The sequence below is a fragment of the Pyrgilauda ruficollis genome, unplaced genomic scaffold (assembly GCF_017590135.1).
Source record: "Pyrgilauda ruficollis isolate IOZ18807 unplaced genomic scaffold, ASM1759013v1 scaffold25, whole genome shotgun sequence".
Lineage (NCBI taxonomy): Eukaryota > Metazoa > Chordata > Aves > Passeriformes > Passeridae > Pyrgilauda > Pyrgilauda ruficollis.
This window is the reverse complement of record NW_024523822.1, coordinates 1,863,487-1,881,111: the sequence shown is the minus strand read 5'-3', so window position 1 is coordinate 1,881,111 and position 17,625 is coordinate 1,863,487. Positions and strand designations below refer to the sequence as shown.

General features: G+C 38.2%; 1 protein-coding gene across 3 annotated transcripts in view; it reads left to right on the top strand.

Moving 5' to 3' along the window:
* Nucleotides 1-4,083: 4,083 nt before the first annotated feature.
* SREK1 (splicing regulatory glutamic acid and lysine rich protein 1) overlaps nt 4,084-17,625 on the top strand; it is a 34,754-nt gene continuing 21,212 nt past the window's right edge. The window contains exons 1-2 of one of the 3 annotated variants that reach the window (XM_041470591.1): nt 4,084-4,501; nt 10,078-10,211. In XM_041470591.1, the coding sequence (XP_041326525.1) occupies nt 4,341-4,501; nt 10,078-10,211 (295 nt within the window). In that variant the 5' untranslated portion in view covers nt 4,084-4,340. Of the gene's footprint in view, nt 4,502-10,077; nt 10,212-12,956; nt 17,600-17,625 lie in introns of those variants that run through there. The other 2 variants (XM_041470593.1, XM_041470592.1) reach the window with 2 other exon arrangements.

The window sequence follows — 17,625 nt, the reverse complement described above, 5'->3', positions numbered from 1 at the left end:
TCTCTGTAGAAAAGATACTAAATTTCATAAGTAGAAATGCTGCCCTGAAAGGTAACTAGATGGAGAATCTGTTTTCAGATTAAGATTCTCAGATCTTAACTGCTTTTGTGCATTTTCTCAGTCTCTCAGTGGTGGAGACACTCCTCCTCTGTTAATATGTGCTTGGAGATTCAGAGTTAGCAACACTATCTCAGGTTGTCAGCTAACCCCCTCATCTTCTTATTCTGAAGTTTAAAAATAATTGTAAGTCAAGAAGAGCTACTCCATCTTTGATACAAGCAATTTTATGGGGAGAAGAATGTCATTGTAAAACACACCCCAGAGCCGCTAACGTGACTCTTCTAATTGAAACGGCTATGCTCAATACAGCAATCCTAAATTTTTTCATGTGCTTGCTGTAAAACAGATAAAAAGCAGATGCAGAAATCTTGCAGCTGTTTCAGTTTACCAGTGCTAACTTGTACAGCTGACTGCCATCCAGAGGCAGCAAGTTTAAACTGGTTTCAGCTGCTTACACTGACCATGTAGCATTCATCTGTTAATCTCATCATAGGCAGGATTTTAAGATTTCTAGATGTATAAACTTGAATCTGGAGAAAACAATTACTACACTAGAAATTTTATTGGGGAAAAATATTTCCATAATTTTTCTGGGTAGGTATATAAATTGATCTTACACTTTCTTTTTAAATGATTTTATAGAATTTTTGAGATTACAGATGTGATGGATTGGAGATTACTACACAGAACTAAGAGATCTGTAAAACAGATCATGTTTTTCTGTTCTACATGACTCTTCTTAAAAAACCTCCATAAATTGTACTAAGACATACATAAAAATGAGAGCAGTTAGCTGATAAACCTTAAACATACAGCAGTGGAAAGGGGATGAAAGCCGTTTCTTGTACTTGGCAAGCACTGTGGATCTGCTGAGTTTAGAAAATAGTCTGTTGTCTTTGAAATGTTCTGAAGTTAACATTTTCTGATTTGTGTGTATTTGAAAGTTAGTTCAACTTAATCTGAGGTGCAAATATGATACAGGAGTATTATCAGAAGTAATTTGTTCCCACAGTCTACTGTGAGTAGTAGGAGATTGGCATTTGAAGATTATGCCTCTTGATTAATTCACAAGAGAAGGAACATTCATGTTGTAGAAGGGAAGTTAGTTTCCTGTGTTCTGCATCACTAATCTACACAAAACACTGGCATCTTGGTTATACAATAAGGAAAGTGGTGTAAAGTTACTGTGTATGAAAGCAAACTTAGGTAGCACAGGCTATACAAATATATTGGCTTTTAATGGCATTCTAGTACCGCTTTCAAAAGAGCAGTCAAAGAAAAATAAGGGATATTATGGGCCAAAGTTACAAAAACCTTGATAAAGTCAAGGCTCTCCCCACATTCATAAGCCAGTCATTTCACAGCAGCAGAAGGCTACCAGGTGGTCAGGCACAGTTTTCTCTTTTTAAATCCATGCTCACAACTCCCAGTCTTCTTGTTGTCAGCATGTTTTAAAATGGCTGTCAGGGGAATTTGCTCCATCACTTTCCCAGGGACTGAGGTGGGACTGATTTCCCTCTAATTTTACCAGTGCCCCTTTCCTGCCCATCTGGAATCTAGGGGTGACATCCCCCTCACCAAACACTATGACTTTGATACCTTTAACCTGGTTCTCTTCAGCCATGGGTTCATCTTCTTTGCTCAAGCTTTCTCATTAGTCTCCAGGGTTTAGATTTCCAGAGGCAAGTTTTACTGGTGTCACAGGAGTTGTTGAATCCTGAAGTTAAATTTCACTACTAATAAATTGCTTAAACTATTTTATTTTTATCAAATAATTGTTAGCTCTGTGGCTAACATTATTTTTGAAGTCGTTAAGGTTCCATTTAAGGAAAGCTGATGAAACTCTTCTAATGCTTCTTTCTTTTACCTCAAGTGATTTCAATTCTCTCCCCCTGCAAGCTCAGCAAATACCAAAGATGTCCAGCTCTATCAGACCACATACTGTCTGCTTGAAAGGTGATTTCTTGTAATGAAAAGACTTTTCTCCTGATCTCCTAAAACAGCTTTTACTGTAACTTCTGAATTGCCAGTATTTTTCTACTGGTACTTGCAATCAACATTACCCAGTAAATGCTTTTTAATCCTCATGGGAAGATCACAAAATACAGTCTTAGACAAAAGGTTAATAATCACTCTTATTTAACAGCTTCACCATTTTTCATTTAGGTAACCTGGAATTTAATTTTACCTCCAAAGAGCCTGCATAATGCCTTGTGTTTTGTAGTTAACCTGACAATCAAGGTGGAAGTGAAAGACTTTATTTACCGAAGCTTTATTTACATGCACAAATACAGTTAATAACAAGTAAAAACAGCTGAGCAAAACTGAAAAGTAACTTGAACACTTATTAGTTCACTTTGATTACAGCTATAATTTTCTCTAGGCCTACAGCAATTTGTAAGATGCAGGTCTGCTAGTCACATTAGAGAGATAATGTTTGGGCACTGCTTGTACAACAATTCCTTCTGCAGGTCTACTCTTTTTATTTAACTTGTTCTTTCTCAATAGCTCGGAGAGTTTTTATTATAGAGAGGGAATGGCTCCTTAACACTTTTAAATTTTGAATGGTTTGACTAAAGTAGTCATTATTGCTTCCAGCCGTTTAGTGGCAGCATGTGAGACCCAAAGCTTTCAGCATTAGATTTTCAGGGGTCTGGGATTGGTGTGATTTTTTTGCCTAGTCTTATTGAAATACAATTTCATTTATTTTCCAAGCTAATTTTGTACTGTGGCAGGGACTGATAGTTTAGACAGTAAATAGACAAAATTTAAACACTGTTTTACTTGCTTTTGTTTTCAGAGAGCAGACCAGTAACTCAGAATTTTGTATGTACTGCTACAGGCTTTATCTGAAGGAGGGTATCCCAGTCAGTTCTGACATCACAAGGCTCTCCTTTGTGAATTTTAGAGTTCATTTCTATTTTGGACCCTCCACTGAGAGATGCAAGGAGAAAGGATAAGAATATTCATAGCAGAAATAGCTTCTACATCTCTGCTAACCATCTTTGGATAAAATGTACTAGTGAAAGCATAACAAAACTTTATGTAAGGTTCCTATAGAATAATAGTATCCGTTTCATTTTCCACAATATATAACAAAATATCTGGAAGCTCCAGTTAAACTTCTCTCGACTTAAGCTAACCAGAAGCTACCAGAATGGCTGAAAAGGGGAATTTTAAAAGGATTTTTGTACTTTTGGAATACGAATTTCATTCAGAAAGAGAATATGAGTGCACTGCTAATGATTTTGAAATAAGCCCTATCTGAAACATATGCATAAATGTATTTATATAAAATGCATCTCTGACAATTGCTTGGAATTACATTTCTGTAATGTATTGAGCATCAATAAAGGAAGCATTACCCAGACTTATCTATGGAGATTCTGTAACAGCCGACCCACTTGCTCAGGGAACTGTCACAAATTTGCAGTATTTTTCAATTCAGATAGCTTCAAAAAATCTCTTCTCAGTAGGGCAAAGTCTTAGAAACTGCCAGAAACCTTAAACCTTTCAGTGCCAAGACGTACAGCTCCATACCTCTAGGAAATGGTGCAGTTTGATCCTTAATAGTGATAGCCCACACATGAAGTGCTTAGCCTAATTTTCTCCGGCCAATGTAGTTTTTAAGAACTTGAATTACAACTGGAAACAAGATAAATTTCATTGGGATAGCATCACAGTCAATTTAAAACAATACAATTTACAACCCGTTCTGTTACAAGCCCTTCCTGTTTAGACAGAGAGCGTGTTCAGAGGTTTATTCCCGAGGGTGACTTAACTGTCTCTTACTAAACGTGGCCCCCAAACGCGCAATTAAAGGAAAATCTCATTTTTCGGCGGGGCCTGGCGCCTGAAGGGCCCAAGCCGCCCACGGGGTCGCCAGGGCAGCCCCTGGCCCGGCGCGCGCCAGCAGCGGCAGCCGTGCACGCGCAAAAGCGCGCGGCAGCGGCGGCCCCTCACGGGCCGCGCCTCTTCCTGGGCGGGGCCCGGGCCCCGGACCCCGCGCCGGCCCCGCCCAACGCACGGCGGCCCAGCCTGCCATATGAGGTGGCTACTGGGGAAGCGGCTCCTGGGGAAGCGAGCGATCTCCACGCCGCGGGCGGGCCGGAAGCCTCGCCGGCAGGGGCCGCCCGTCCCTCCTAGAGCTCTTCTGGAAGCAATCGAGTGTACCGCTAGGACGCCCGCCCGCGGGGCCGCTCCGGCCGGAGGCGCGCGCCCCTCTCGGTGGGCGGGCCCGCGCCCCCGGGTGCGCGCGGTAAGGCTGGGCAGGCGCCGCCATGATGAACAGCGGCGGTATCGGGGTCCCGTTGGGCTTCCCCCTGGGCCCCACGTCCGTCATCCAGGTCACCAACCTCTCCTCGGCCGTGACCAGCGAGCAGATGCGGACGCTCTTCGGCTTCCTGGGAGATATCGAGGAACTCCGTCTCTATCCCCCGGAGTAAGTGGGGCCCGTGCCGCCCTCCGGAGCAACGGAGCCTAGGGATGAGGGAGAGGCGCGGAGGGGCCGGGGGTGGTGGGAAGGGCAGGGGCAGGAGGCCAGGGGCGCCATTTTGAGTGCGGGCACCAGGGAGGTGTCACGTGGTCCCTCCCCTTTGTATGGCCGGAGCTGCGGAGAAGGAGCTGCGCCCGCACTTAAGATGGCGGCGCCGGCCGTTTTCCCCCTTTCCTAAAAAACCGCTTTCTGTGGCTTGTCTCCTCGCCCACGCTGGGTGCAGGCGAGCTAGACCTGGAGTTCCAGGGCCGCCCTCGCCCGATTGCCATTATTCTTTTTATATTTTTCCCTTCTCTTGGAAGGGCGCTGTGCTCCGAGAAGGGGCCGTTCGAACAGATGCCAGAGTAGCTGAGGTTTTGCAGAGGGCAGAGGAGGGAACCTGCCCTGCCTCGGAGTTGCCCCCAGAAGGCTTGTGCAGTAAATTAATCCCAGGCGTCACATCTCTCCCTAACTTATAGCGGTTCGCGTGGTGTCAGCGGAGTCCGAGGGGTGCGCTCAGGTGGGAGATGTAGGGGCTTGCAAAGTATCAGTGTTTCCTCTCCGGAGAAGGCGATGATCAGCAGTAAAGGGGAGGAATTTTTTTCTCTCAAGGCAGCAGTTTTACTGGGAAGCGAATAATAAATGTGCCTTATCAAGCCTTGTATTTTCTTAGAAAAAGTAAATCGGAATAGTGGAAACCAGAGGGCATTATTAGCATCCCAGTACATAAGCTTTGGTACAAAAATGCTCAGGCTAACAAAACTTCGATTTGCAAAAGAGAACAGTCAAAAAAGTTGGTGTTTATCACTTTTAATGTAGCTACATAACGTCTGACTGTATTTGAATATCAACCATTCAGAAAAAAATAAATACTTAATATGTAAAGATATGCTTAAAATAAGATATGCCTTACTGACAGCTATATGGTGGATTTTTATACAATTTTCTAGGGCTTTGTCCTGGACTTGTTCCATACTTGCTTCTTTATATTTTGGGTTTTCTCGTGACTGAATCTGGTTTTTTGTTACAGCTGTTGTTCTTGTCTTTCACTAGGTTATATAACAGGTTTTGAGGGAAATGGGGACTTTCTTGACATTCATACATAAATAATGTCTGTGCCAATGTGTACAATTTTGTCAGGGTGTATATGCACAAAAAATACTAAAATCCAGTATCAGAGTAGGGAATAACTTGTAATGCTGGTTAATTAAGTTTTCAGAGATAGGATGCAGGATTCTGTTTACCTGCTTTACTTTTGGTTTTATTTACTGTTATTTATGCATATGTGTTAGAGGTATGGTTTTCCTTGCCTCATATTTATGGACATTTGAACTGACTTCCAAATTGCTACCTTGGGAGAAAACTAGGTATGCCTGAGAAGCTCTAATGTCTTTCCTTAGGAGGAAAAAAAAAAAAATTGCCTCCTGTTTGCTTTCTGAAAATGTATGGTAAATTTGTAAAATAGTATTTCATTGACAAGTGGATGGGAAGCAAAGGTGTCCCAAACAAAACATAGATCACTATCAGTTTGCAGTACAGTTAAGAACTGAAGCTGGTTTGCAGGATGTGACTGGTCTTTTGCCTTGGGTTTGTACTCCAGAATGCTAGCCACTGCCACAGCCTAGTGGTGTTTTCATGTTAGCAGGAGATCAGTGACACCTGTAATTGGATTCTTAGTCCCAGACATGCACAGACAGTCCCATACACTTGTAACCCAGTTGAAGTCTGCTTTTCAGAGTAGGCTTCAAAATTACATGTGTAGCAATGAGCCTTCAAATGTGGCCTTAAGAGGATTTTTGAACAGTTAAATGTTGAAAAACTTCCTGAGCAACAATTGGGTTTTGGCAAAATGAGTTGTTTGAAAGCAGGGAGTTGCAAGCTGTCTCTATTAGGTGTGGAAAGACCTACTGTGTAATACTGCTTGCTACTGAATAGTCTGGAGTGGTCTTGGAAGTGAGAACTCTGTTGGAGAATAAACTTCTGGTTTAACAAAAAGTTCGATGATGGGCTGGTTTGTCATAACCCTTCTGTAGTCAAGGGCAAGACTGGATTGGCCTCTGTTCTGCCGCCAGGAAGTCCTGCTCTGGTTGCAGCCAGCAGGTGTTGAGAGGTGGAGACACCTTCATACCAAAGCTTGGCAATGGGGTCTGGGGCCTCCTCCGGTTTGGAGCCTAAAAGTGTTCTGTTCATGAACCAGAGTATTTGGGCAAAGCCTCGTTTAACATTGAGGGGTGCCACCCAAGTCACTCTCACTTGTATACCTTATCCATTCTGACACAGGCAGATGGGCCACCTTCCCTTAAGGGACGTTTCATCTGAGAAAAGGGATTGTCATCTGTATAATAATAATAAATAGAATTGTTATATCCTGCAGTGACAGCAATGTAGGTGAGGCTTCAGAACACACAGAGCCTTATTTAAACTTATCTGCACAATTATTCCATAATATTCTATTTTAGTAAGTTATTAATTTCTGTCATGTCCTCCACACCTCACACACCCCACCTCCCTGCCCCACTTGAGAAAATTTGGACAGTTAGAGAAATGTTTCATAGCCTTTTCTTTTTTTTTATTATCATAGATTTCTGAATTCCTTCTTAGGAAATACTTTGGTTGATTTTCATTCTGTTAGGAGATGAATGTTGCTGTCTTCCTACAAAGTGAAAGAGAAATGTTAGAAATGTCCAAATACTATTTAGATATTTATTTCCTCTTAATTTTTTTTCTAAAGAGACTAACTGAATTGTAGTAACTTTGAATCAGATATATGTGTTGTTTTTTGATATCAAGGCTGTGTAACCTAGAAAAAAGATCATGAGTCAATTCAGCCTCAGTAAAGGCTAGCAAAAAAAAGCAACAAAAGGAATTAGAATAGGACTTAACTGTTTTAGAAAAAAGTCTTCTTAAAAAGGCTGATGGGAAGACTTTGGAGACCCCCTTCAGAAAAGGAGAGGACTGGATCACTGTTAAACCTTCTGAAGTTTTAGATCTCTTAGATCTTGAGGCAATTTTGATGTGTTTTTAGTAGCGAGCGTCACCTTGTAGAGAATTTATCCTTTCTAACCTCTGGAAGGCACTTAGTATCAAGATGTCTTTGTAGGGCCTCATTTGCACCAGTGTTCAGACATCTGATATTTTTCAACATTCTGTCCATATAACTTTTGTGTTCTAAATCAGGGAATAGGGAAGAGTAAATCTTACAAAAACACACTTGATAGTACAGGCTCTGCAGATGTTAAAGTTTATAAGGATTATTGGGGGGCCCTGAAACTATGTAGAGCAGAATTATATTTTTGAGTTGGCAATGAAATCAAAAGAGGCAAAAAAAAAAAAAAATCGGGAGATTTAGAAGTCTTCAGCAGTGTGGACCATAGAACCTTCAGTGGTGACTTCAGCTGTTTGGGTTATAAACAGTGAGGGATGTATTTAAAAAGAAACAAGCAAACACCATACAGTGGTGACAAGAAATTCCAAGACCCAAGCTCCTCCCTCCCCTTGGCGTCCTCTCCCCCACCAAATCAAAGCAAATAAACTGCTCATGGCCATGGAAGTCTTTGTGGTGAATGAAGTATCTCTAGAGTACTAAAAAAGTCATAGCTGGCTATCACCTCTGATGTTGGAAACTGGTCTCAACTGAGATCATCACAGAATTTCTAGGTTGGAAGGGACCTTTAAGATCATCAGGTTGGTTAAACATGACCTACCCCTCCTAAACCCGTGTTGACTGGATCTGATACCCTGGCCATCCTGTAAATTCTGCATGATGGCACTTAATATAAACTGTTCCATTATCTTGCCAGGTACTGAGGTCAGGTTGACTGGTCTATAATTACCAGGATCTTCCTTTGCACCCTTTTTGTGAATGGGTGTCACGTTGGCCAGCTTCCAGTCATCCGGAACCTCACCAGTGAGACAGGACTGTTGGTAAATGATGGAGAGTGGCTTTGCAAGCTCATCTGCCAGCTCCCTCATTACCCTGGGGTGGATCCTGTCAGGTCCCATGGATTTATGAACATCCAAGCATTTCAATAGTTCTTTGACTGTCTCCTCTTGGATAATGGGGGGACCATTCTGCTCCCTGACACCATCAACCAGCCCAGGCAGACAGGTATCTTACAGCTCACTCAGAATCTGGTCTGTACAGTTATTTCCTTCCTGAATGTGGAAACTTGAAATGGTAAAAGCATTTCCCACCACAAATAAATAAAAGTGGGCAGAAGAAATGTAGTCGTCTTGTAATGTTTCTCTAAATTCTGTGAGATTGACTTTCATGTTTATGTGTCTCCCACTACCGGTTTAGTTTTTCCTCCCCAGTGTTGTCTGTTCTTAAAGAATTTTCCATCATAGATGTTTTTAAATACCATTCTGGATTTGGCCATCTCTAGATACACATTTGTGCTACTGTCCTGGTAGCCAGAAACATACTAGTCTCCCTGCCTCAGGCATACATTTTTGGTTTATTTTTATATTAATATGATGAGATCATGTGTCTAAAACTTTTAATTGATATTTAAATCTTGAAATCTAATAGAATAACTGGGGACACACATCCTTGGAATTCGAGGGGACTCCAAGATGGGTTGTGTTAAACTTGAACTGCTGCTTGTGCTTCCAGAAATTTGACAAGTGTTTCCATTTTGGTTGAGACAGGACCAGAGTAAAACAGTCTGTGCAACATTTTTTCCATGATTTCAAATGAAAATTGCTGATATTCCAGCAATACTGTATTCTCTCTTTGAATATTTACCTGTACTTCCTTCATGTGAAGAAGTAAGCTTCTAATATAAAGGTTACAAACCTTGATTAGGGAATCCATTTCTACTGCAAACTTGAGTAGTTTTGATCAAGATTGCAATGTTTACATGTTCTCTCTTGGCGTACAGTGTAATGGAAAAGTGAATTACAAATTTTCTTCCCTTTTGTAGCCAAATGGTGAGTTGCTCCTATTCCTCCGATGTTACTCCATCTTGTGCCAAACTAAGGCAATGGTTTTTGTTACATTAGTCATTACATTAGTCAGCTAAGACCCAGTATTTGAAAGCCATCTCTAGAACTGGTTTTATCTTTGTAAGAATTAATAAAACTACTTTTGTGAAAGCCAGAGAGAATATTGATTATTACAGGCTAATATCTGAAGGACCCACCAAAAAATGGCAGGGTTTGTTGTTTGTCTTTCCTATAAAAAGATTATTTTCAGAAAAAAAAAGAAAAAAGATAAACTATAAAATATTTACTTGGCAATTGTAGTTGTCAAGTAAATATGCTCCTTAAAATAGTAATTTGAAAATGTGCTATTCAGCATTATGTAGCCAGATAATAGAAGAAAATTAGTCATGTTAATTAGTGATTTTGGCTTATGTCAGTTTTCATTTAAAAGGTGCTCCATCTTTTTTCACTGATACAGCAAGTGGCAAGTTAGTAGATTTCTATACTTTAGGCTGCCTTTTCTAGGAAAAAATCCTCTTTTTTTCCCTAAGAAGTAATAGTTAAAAATACATGCATGCAATTATGAGTAATTGTTATTTTTTCCTTTTATCTTGCAGCAATGCACCACTTGCTTTTTCCTCCAAAGTATGTTATATTAAGTTTCGTGAAGCATCGAGTGTTGGTGTGGCCCAGCATCTAACTAACACGGTTTTTATTGACAGAGCTTTGATAGTTGTGCCCTGTGCAGAAGGTTGGTATTTTAGACATTCTTGTGTAATGTTGGTCTTTGTTGTGTTTGTTAATTGTTTTAAGCTTTCTATGTAAGGTGATGCTCTGTTGTTATTTTATTTTATTTTATTGCTTTTTGGGAAAAAAAGACCTTGAAACAAAATTGAAAATTGATTGAAAATAACCCCAGTTATACATGTTTAATTGAAATTCAGCATTAGCAAAAAGATTGTTGGCTTAAGTTATGATAACTCAGGTTTCCCTAGTTATGTATTCTGAAGGTAAAGAAAGGAAAATAATTCCTTTCACTTTGGTTTGGTTTGTGTAGGCAGGTGTATCCGCACACAGAGTTCTCACTGAAGTCAATGGAGCTCTGAAAAGATCAGGCAGTTTCCTGACACTTAACATTGCAGTTTGAATCTTAATGTATAACCTTTTCTGTAGAGATATTTTTGCTGATTTGTACTTTTTTAAAGACACTGATTATTTCTGCAATTTTAGAGAGAATCCCAGTTTTGTCTTATAGATGTGATATACTCATTTGGCCATTTTAGAGTCATCTAATCCAAGATACTTAGCATTGAAAATACTTATTGAATATAAATATTTATCTGCTAGTTTAATTTTTGAACAAACATTTTTCCTTCTTGTTACTGTTGAAAATGTTACTTCATGTGCCATAAAAAAAATCCTTATTTATACTGGTACTCCTTTTTCGTTTTGGGTATGTGTTTAAATATGCAGTGATCTGTCCAGAATGCTCCCATAATAAAATGTTCTTAAAAACATTACTAATGTAATGTAATTGCATTAAATGTTCTTAAAAATATAACTAATGTAATTACATTGCATTAAAAGTCTTCATGAGATAAAATACTTGATGAACACTACACTGACAGATGTTCCTTCCCCTAGCTCTGAGGCCATGCTTTTACAGATGTGTTGAGTATAAGACAATTTGTGTTGTTAGTAGAAGCACCTTAGATTTGAATACAATTACATGAAGCAGGGTCCTGTAGCAGTCATATCAATGGATGTAGGCAGAGCCCCATTGACTTCATTGGGATCACTGTGGAATTTAGCCTCTGACTGGTGCTGGACCTTTTTGCCACTTTGGAATGGAATCGTTCCAGCTGATGGAGTGAACCTGACTTAACTTCCAACTTGGTTGCTGTTTTGCCATGAACAACAATATGTAGAGTGATTGAACTGTAAACTGCAACAGATCAAGTAATACCTCTTATTAACATCTCTAAGTGCAAGAGTCGGGTTTTGTTTCAAAAAAATACAGTTGACTTCTTGCAGTTTGTTAACAATGGTCCCAGAGTAACATGTTCTGGCATGTTTGCTGCATCATGATCTAGATCGTGTGAGATGACTGCTGCTATAATACTCGTCTGGGACATTCTTAACAAACTGAGAAGTCTCAAAAATTTCACAAACTATAAAAGTACTTTCACTAAAGGCCATATTGACCTACAGTGTGCTGCCTGTTCTTATAGTTTTCTTAGGCAGGTCATACAGGATATGCATTTATCTTTGTGAAGCCTAGGTTTTCAGTTCCTTTTGTGTCTTGTTTTGAGGACTCTCTCTTCATATTTTTAACTTGTTCTTAAAGCACAAAGAGAATATTGCTGTGTGCACTGGAAACTATGTAGAGGCTAAGGGCACCAGAGTCTCCAATTGAAGAATTGCCCCTAAATAAATAGACTAAAGATTATTCAGAATCTTAGTTTTATATTTCATCAGTAAGATCTTAACACAGGTTCAGTATTGCCAGAGAGGGAACATGGCTGCCTAATGAGGGAACAACACTTCCTGGTGTTTTTCTTGTGATGAGATCACTGTCTGACATGATATGGCAACAGGCAGGTAAAGCTACATTTTCCTGTGTCTTTTGTGGTAGACAGTGAGTGAAAGGAGAATAAGTCAAAATTCTGACAAATCTTGTTCCACCTCTATTCATAACTGGCTGATCAGGCATTTCTGAGAAAACATGATCACTGTTCAGAATCATTCTGGACTCCACAAAAACGTATGCATAATTAGGTGAACAAGTGATTGGGTTTTGAGGTTGCTTTTTTGATGTCAGAATGCTGTTCTCTGTAACTTTGTATCAGAATCACTCATTTATAAAAAGATGTGAATTTATACAAATTTAACTTTCTGAAGAATTTATTGTGTGGAATAAGTATGGCTTTGGAGACCATGGCATAAGGGTTTTTTTCACTACGTATCATATGGTGCACTGTTAATGGAGTCAGTGAACTGGATAATGGGTTTTAAAAATAGTGATGGCTTTTTATCCTACCAGGAGGTGAAATTATACCATTGACCAGCATTGCCAGTAATAAAACATTTAATGTGTGAAGTTAAACATTGAGGGGAGTTAAAATGGAAATCTAAAAACCTGGTTCAAAAAAATATACAAAAATCTGAAATTTGGAGTGTATTTAAAGAGTGGTAAATCAAGGAAGAAATCATTACAGAATGAAATCAATGTAAAGTATGTGACAATTGATGAACAATTTAACAAAAATGTTACTGTAAATGAAGTAAGACTATTAAGCTGTGAAAATAGGACTTTTTGTGTGTGTGTATTGGTAGGTTTTTCCTTAAATATGCTTTGAAAATGCAAAGGTTGAAAGCTAAACAAAGATACCACCCTAATCTTTCTAAATTTTATGTCCACATTATCTGGTAGATGGATTTTGACTATTAATTTGGTTTTGTATGTTTTCTCTGTGTGATATTTGTGCATTATTAGATGACTAGACTGGCCAAGGCAGACCTGTTACACTTGCCTGAGTTAGGCATTGTTTGCCATGCCACTAAACCTGCCGCCAAGTGAAACCTTCATGGGGGAAATGAGATCGAAGTCTGACCTGCTGAAGATGGACGCCCTGTCTCTGTTTTTATTTTATTTTGCTTTCTTTCCTTTGTTTCTTTTATTTTTATTTTTATTTTGTCCCTTTTTTGTTTTGTTCTGTTAAATCTCTTTCCCTTGTACTTGTGAACTGGTACTTCAGTTCTGTAAAATGATGTTTGTAAAGGGTTCACAGTGTTTGATTTTGAAGTTGACCTGAAGCTGCTTATGAATGGTGGATGGTATATGGAGAATTTAGAATGTGATTTGTTTTTAGTGCTTTGAATTAAGGATAAATTTGATTTGCAATTTGTTTAAGTATCTAAATTCAGCAGATGAGTACATTGTATCAGAAGACAGGAATAGTGTTTCAAGATACATTTTTCCATATGTTGTGCTTTATGAGTTTATCTTGGAAAAGGACAGTTAAAACTCTTACTTTTGGAGAAAGCAACTTTAGAAAGTAAAGTCATAATATTTCTCTGCTACTTTCCATCAGCAGAGTGTTCTATTTTATGTTGCACCAGCTATTTAAAAGAAGGCTTACTATTTATGTCTAACATCATGAGTTTAAAAGAATTATTTCTGAAATTGAACTTTTATGAATATTGAATGTCATAAAATATTCTCTTACTTCTGATGAAACCTTGCTCCAGTGAGGTCAGTGGTAGTAAGATTTCATCTTTTTTTTTAAAATGAACTTTCAGAAAAAACTATTTACCACTCATAAGTACAAATGCAGCCTGAAGTTTCGGTTGGAGTGTGTTATGTGAGACAACTTGTCTTTTAACACTGTTACTTGTGAGAAGATTGAATCAGTTCTCTTTCTGTGTGTGTGTGCGTGTGTGTATTGCACTTTGACATGCTCTAGTGGTGATTATTTCAGGAAGATGTTTTAAAAAAAAACACTAAAGTCAGAAAAAAAAGGTGTTTTCCAGTCATCCCAGAGTCTCAGAAGCCCTGGCAGTTCATGCTGGAGTGATTGATCCCTAAAGGATATTCTTCTGAAACAGAAGTGGTGGACAAAGTGGTGTGTCTAGTCCTCAAGTACTGACTGCTCTTCCCAGCTAGCTGCACTGGGATCTCTTGGTTTCACTCCTTTCACCAGACTCTGCACTGCAGCTGGGAAGAGCTGTGATTTGTGATCTTTGTTGGATTTGGCTGTTACAGTTTTAATTGCCAGTAGATGCAATCTCTTTATTGCTAAATCCACTAAGATTCATGAGTTGGTCTAATAGAAATTATTTTATTTGTAATCATACGTGTTCCATTGATGTAAAATAGCAGGAAAATTATTACTTTTTTCAATGTTTCAAGTAGACTGTGAACTCTTCACTGTTTTTAAAACAAGCAAACTTGTTGCCAGGAGCACTTTTGGATGTGAGTGTTAACTCTGCAGGTTCACTATGAAGAGTTGGAAATTCTTTTGAGCACTTGAGGAATAAAAATACTGTCATTAGTACTTGTTTGATGCAGATGATTCTGTTTAGTCTTCAGCAAAGGGTTCTAGTGTGGGTTAGGTTGTCTAGGGCTCTTTAGACTAATGGTACAAAAAAGTAGCAGTCACAACCGTGCCTTTAAGCAGTGCTGGGACAATGGACATTTGCTTCCAGATTCTTTTGCAAAGGGGACAATCAATAAATGATCATACAACCTTAGTTTACTAAGCAGAAGAGCTTCTAAGAAATCTGTCTAAGGATGTGGTATAGATATGGCATAATTATTTTGACTGCTCCCGCATTAGAAAATAAATATCATTACCTCATTCTTATTCAGATTTTAAATACTGTGTTCTAAAAATGAAAGTATTCTTTTTGAACTAAATTGTCCTAAACTGTTGTGTCATAACCTGCATATTTTGATGTATTCAGTGGGCTTTTATTTCCTTTACATATACAATCACAGAAGTAAAGCTGCAAAATTTAAAGCTTTTAACTCATGAAGTTATTTGGACTCACATGTTAATTTGTTTTTCAAAACTATTTAAAGATTATGAAGGTAGATAATCAAGATACTGAAGATTTATTTTTGTTTTTCCACAACAGTGATCGGTAGAATTATTTTAAAACTTGACTTGGACTTAAAAACTGGAAAAGTTACTCTGAAGAGACAGTGTCATTGAATATACAGGCAAATTTTCAGGGTTCTGTCTGTAGAAATAGACCCTTTCTCATTCTTGAAAACAAAATAAATGAATCTTTCTTTGTGGTGTGGGACTGACCAACTTGATTTTTGTATTTAAAATAGAACTTTACATTGTTGAAAGACCAACGTATTCTGGAAATAATGCTGCAAACTTTACAATTTACATATGCATGCTGTTCATTCTGTGAGCTGCTGTAGTGGTGAACTTACATGAAATGTTCAGTGGATTTCTTGAATAATGAAACAATGTTTCAGCAAGTTAATTATTTCAGTTATTTCAGTGCCATAAGCCATATACTTAAAGTTTAGGCTTCTACTGAAGTCACTTTGTGAACTTGAGTCATTGTCTGTCTTAGTTATATGTGCCTAACTGAGCTCCCATTTAAAAGGGCTAAATGCCTAAGCATTTTATAAGTTTACCTGTTTATGTGTGTATTGAATTGGCTGTATGTAAGTGCATACTTAAATTAGGCATATACTTATGTACAGTACTGACCAAGGATCTCAGTTAGCATGCAGGCACACCACTATCAGAGCTATTTCTACCGTTGGATTTAATTGTGCCATGTCTCTTGATCCATCAAAACCTGCATGAGTAGCTGTTTAATTGCAAGATGCCGACTGTTCAGGATAAGTTTTGGTTCATTACTCATTTGAAAAAACTTAATACTTTGATTTTCAGAAGCACTGGTGCATAATTCTGTGCCTAATTTGCATGCACATCTGCTGGAACTGTATATTTAAAAGCCTGTTAGTAGGCCTACATATTAGGCAGGGTACACAATGTACCTGATACTTTTGAGCAGTCAGGCAAATCAGGTACACCTCATTGCATGCCCGACTTCAAAATGAGATCTATTAAAGAGTGCCGAACATTGTGATAGTGGCTTAGATTTGTGCATGTTTTCAAAAAAGTTTTGGAAGTCATTATTGCTCAGTTAACTCCTAAGCGCTAAATTTTTCCTATTTTTCTCTCTTAGTTAGCAAGTTCGAGTGGTTTCTTACATGTTAAGTTGCAAGGTGTCTCAAAATTTAACATAAATAAAATAAATGTAAATAGGAAGCATGGAAAAAAATGGGTACTGTTATTTTATCTGTTCTGTTCCACCCATTCTACATATAAATTAAGTTTCCTTTAGATTTGTTTTGCCATTCAGTCATATTGAGCTGTAACCCAGACTTTCCCTCAGATCTGTAGAGCAGGTTTGCAGCACTTGTTTCTTTTTGTTTTCTAAATTAGTATGTTTTCTATGGTGTCAGTTGGAACTCGTTGCTAAACCTCCATGGTGTTTTGAAACCTACCTCAAATTTTCCTTTACAGTAAGAGTATTAATCAGATTTTGGATTTAGATGTTTTGTAGTTAAAACCTGCAGTTTTAATCAAGGCAGGAAACCACTGGCACACTTTTTATATATTACTTGACTATTAAAACAATGTTGAAATAAGAGCATTTACTTTATTAAGATCCATGGGTAATACCAAAGGACTCAGTTGGTTAGCATATATATGGTTGTGCCAGTAATTTTGAACAGATCATAGATGCCTAGTGTAGTTAGAACTTCCTTCACAAGTTTTTTAGTTTGGTGTTTAATGTTTGTGCCAGTTTTAATCTCTTTGCGTTTCAAATTTAAAATGTACATTTAATGGTAATCATAATTGTTTAACATTTAATCTTCTTGGTTTTGGAGATACTTTGGGGGTTAATTTAGTAGTCTAATCATGGCTAATATTCAATTAAACCAACTTTTAATTCAGATTAGTTATTACTTTTGGCATTACAGGAGGACTATAATCAGGATAAAATAGTAAGAAGTACTTCTGTTGGGAAAATAGAGCTAGCTTAGCCTGATCAGTTATAATTTTCTTCAATCTCAGTAAATTTAGACTTAATTTACCAATTTCAGATAAACTGAGGTGACTATAATATGAGTACAAATCTAAGTTTTTTCTGCTCTTCCTTCCTCCACCTTCAACTTCACTTGTAGTATGTATTGTGTGCAGTCACAGTAGTTCAGTAGTTTATTATTTTATGTTTTGTTTATTTTTTACATTCTAAATAGGTAGCACCAGAGGAATAAAGAAAAGCACAAATTTCAGTCAGCACATACTTTGGTTTTTCTTTTTTCTTTTTCTTTTTCTTTTTTTTTCTTTTTTTTTTTTTTTCCTTTTTTTTGGGTTTTCTTTCTTTTACTGATTTGGTTATTTGCCATTTCTGGGGATTAAACTTTAAAAAATGTTCTTCTTTTCTGTATCTGATGTTCTGTGTGCTATTAGTGATGCAGCCAACACGAACGGTTGTCATGTGTAAAACAGCTTTCGATCACCGTGAAAACACCGCCCTGGGAAAGCATCCATGCTTGATATCGTTTGGTTCATGAACATTAAGTTTCCAGTACAGGTGACCCATAGCTCAAAGTGTTAAAT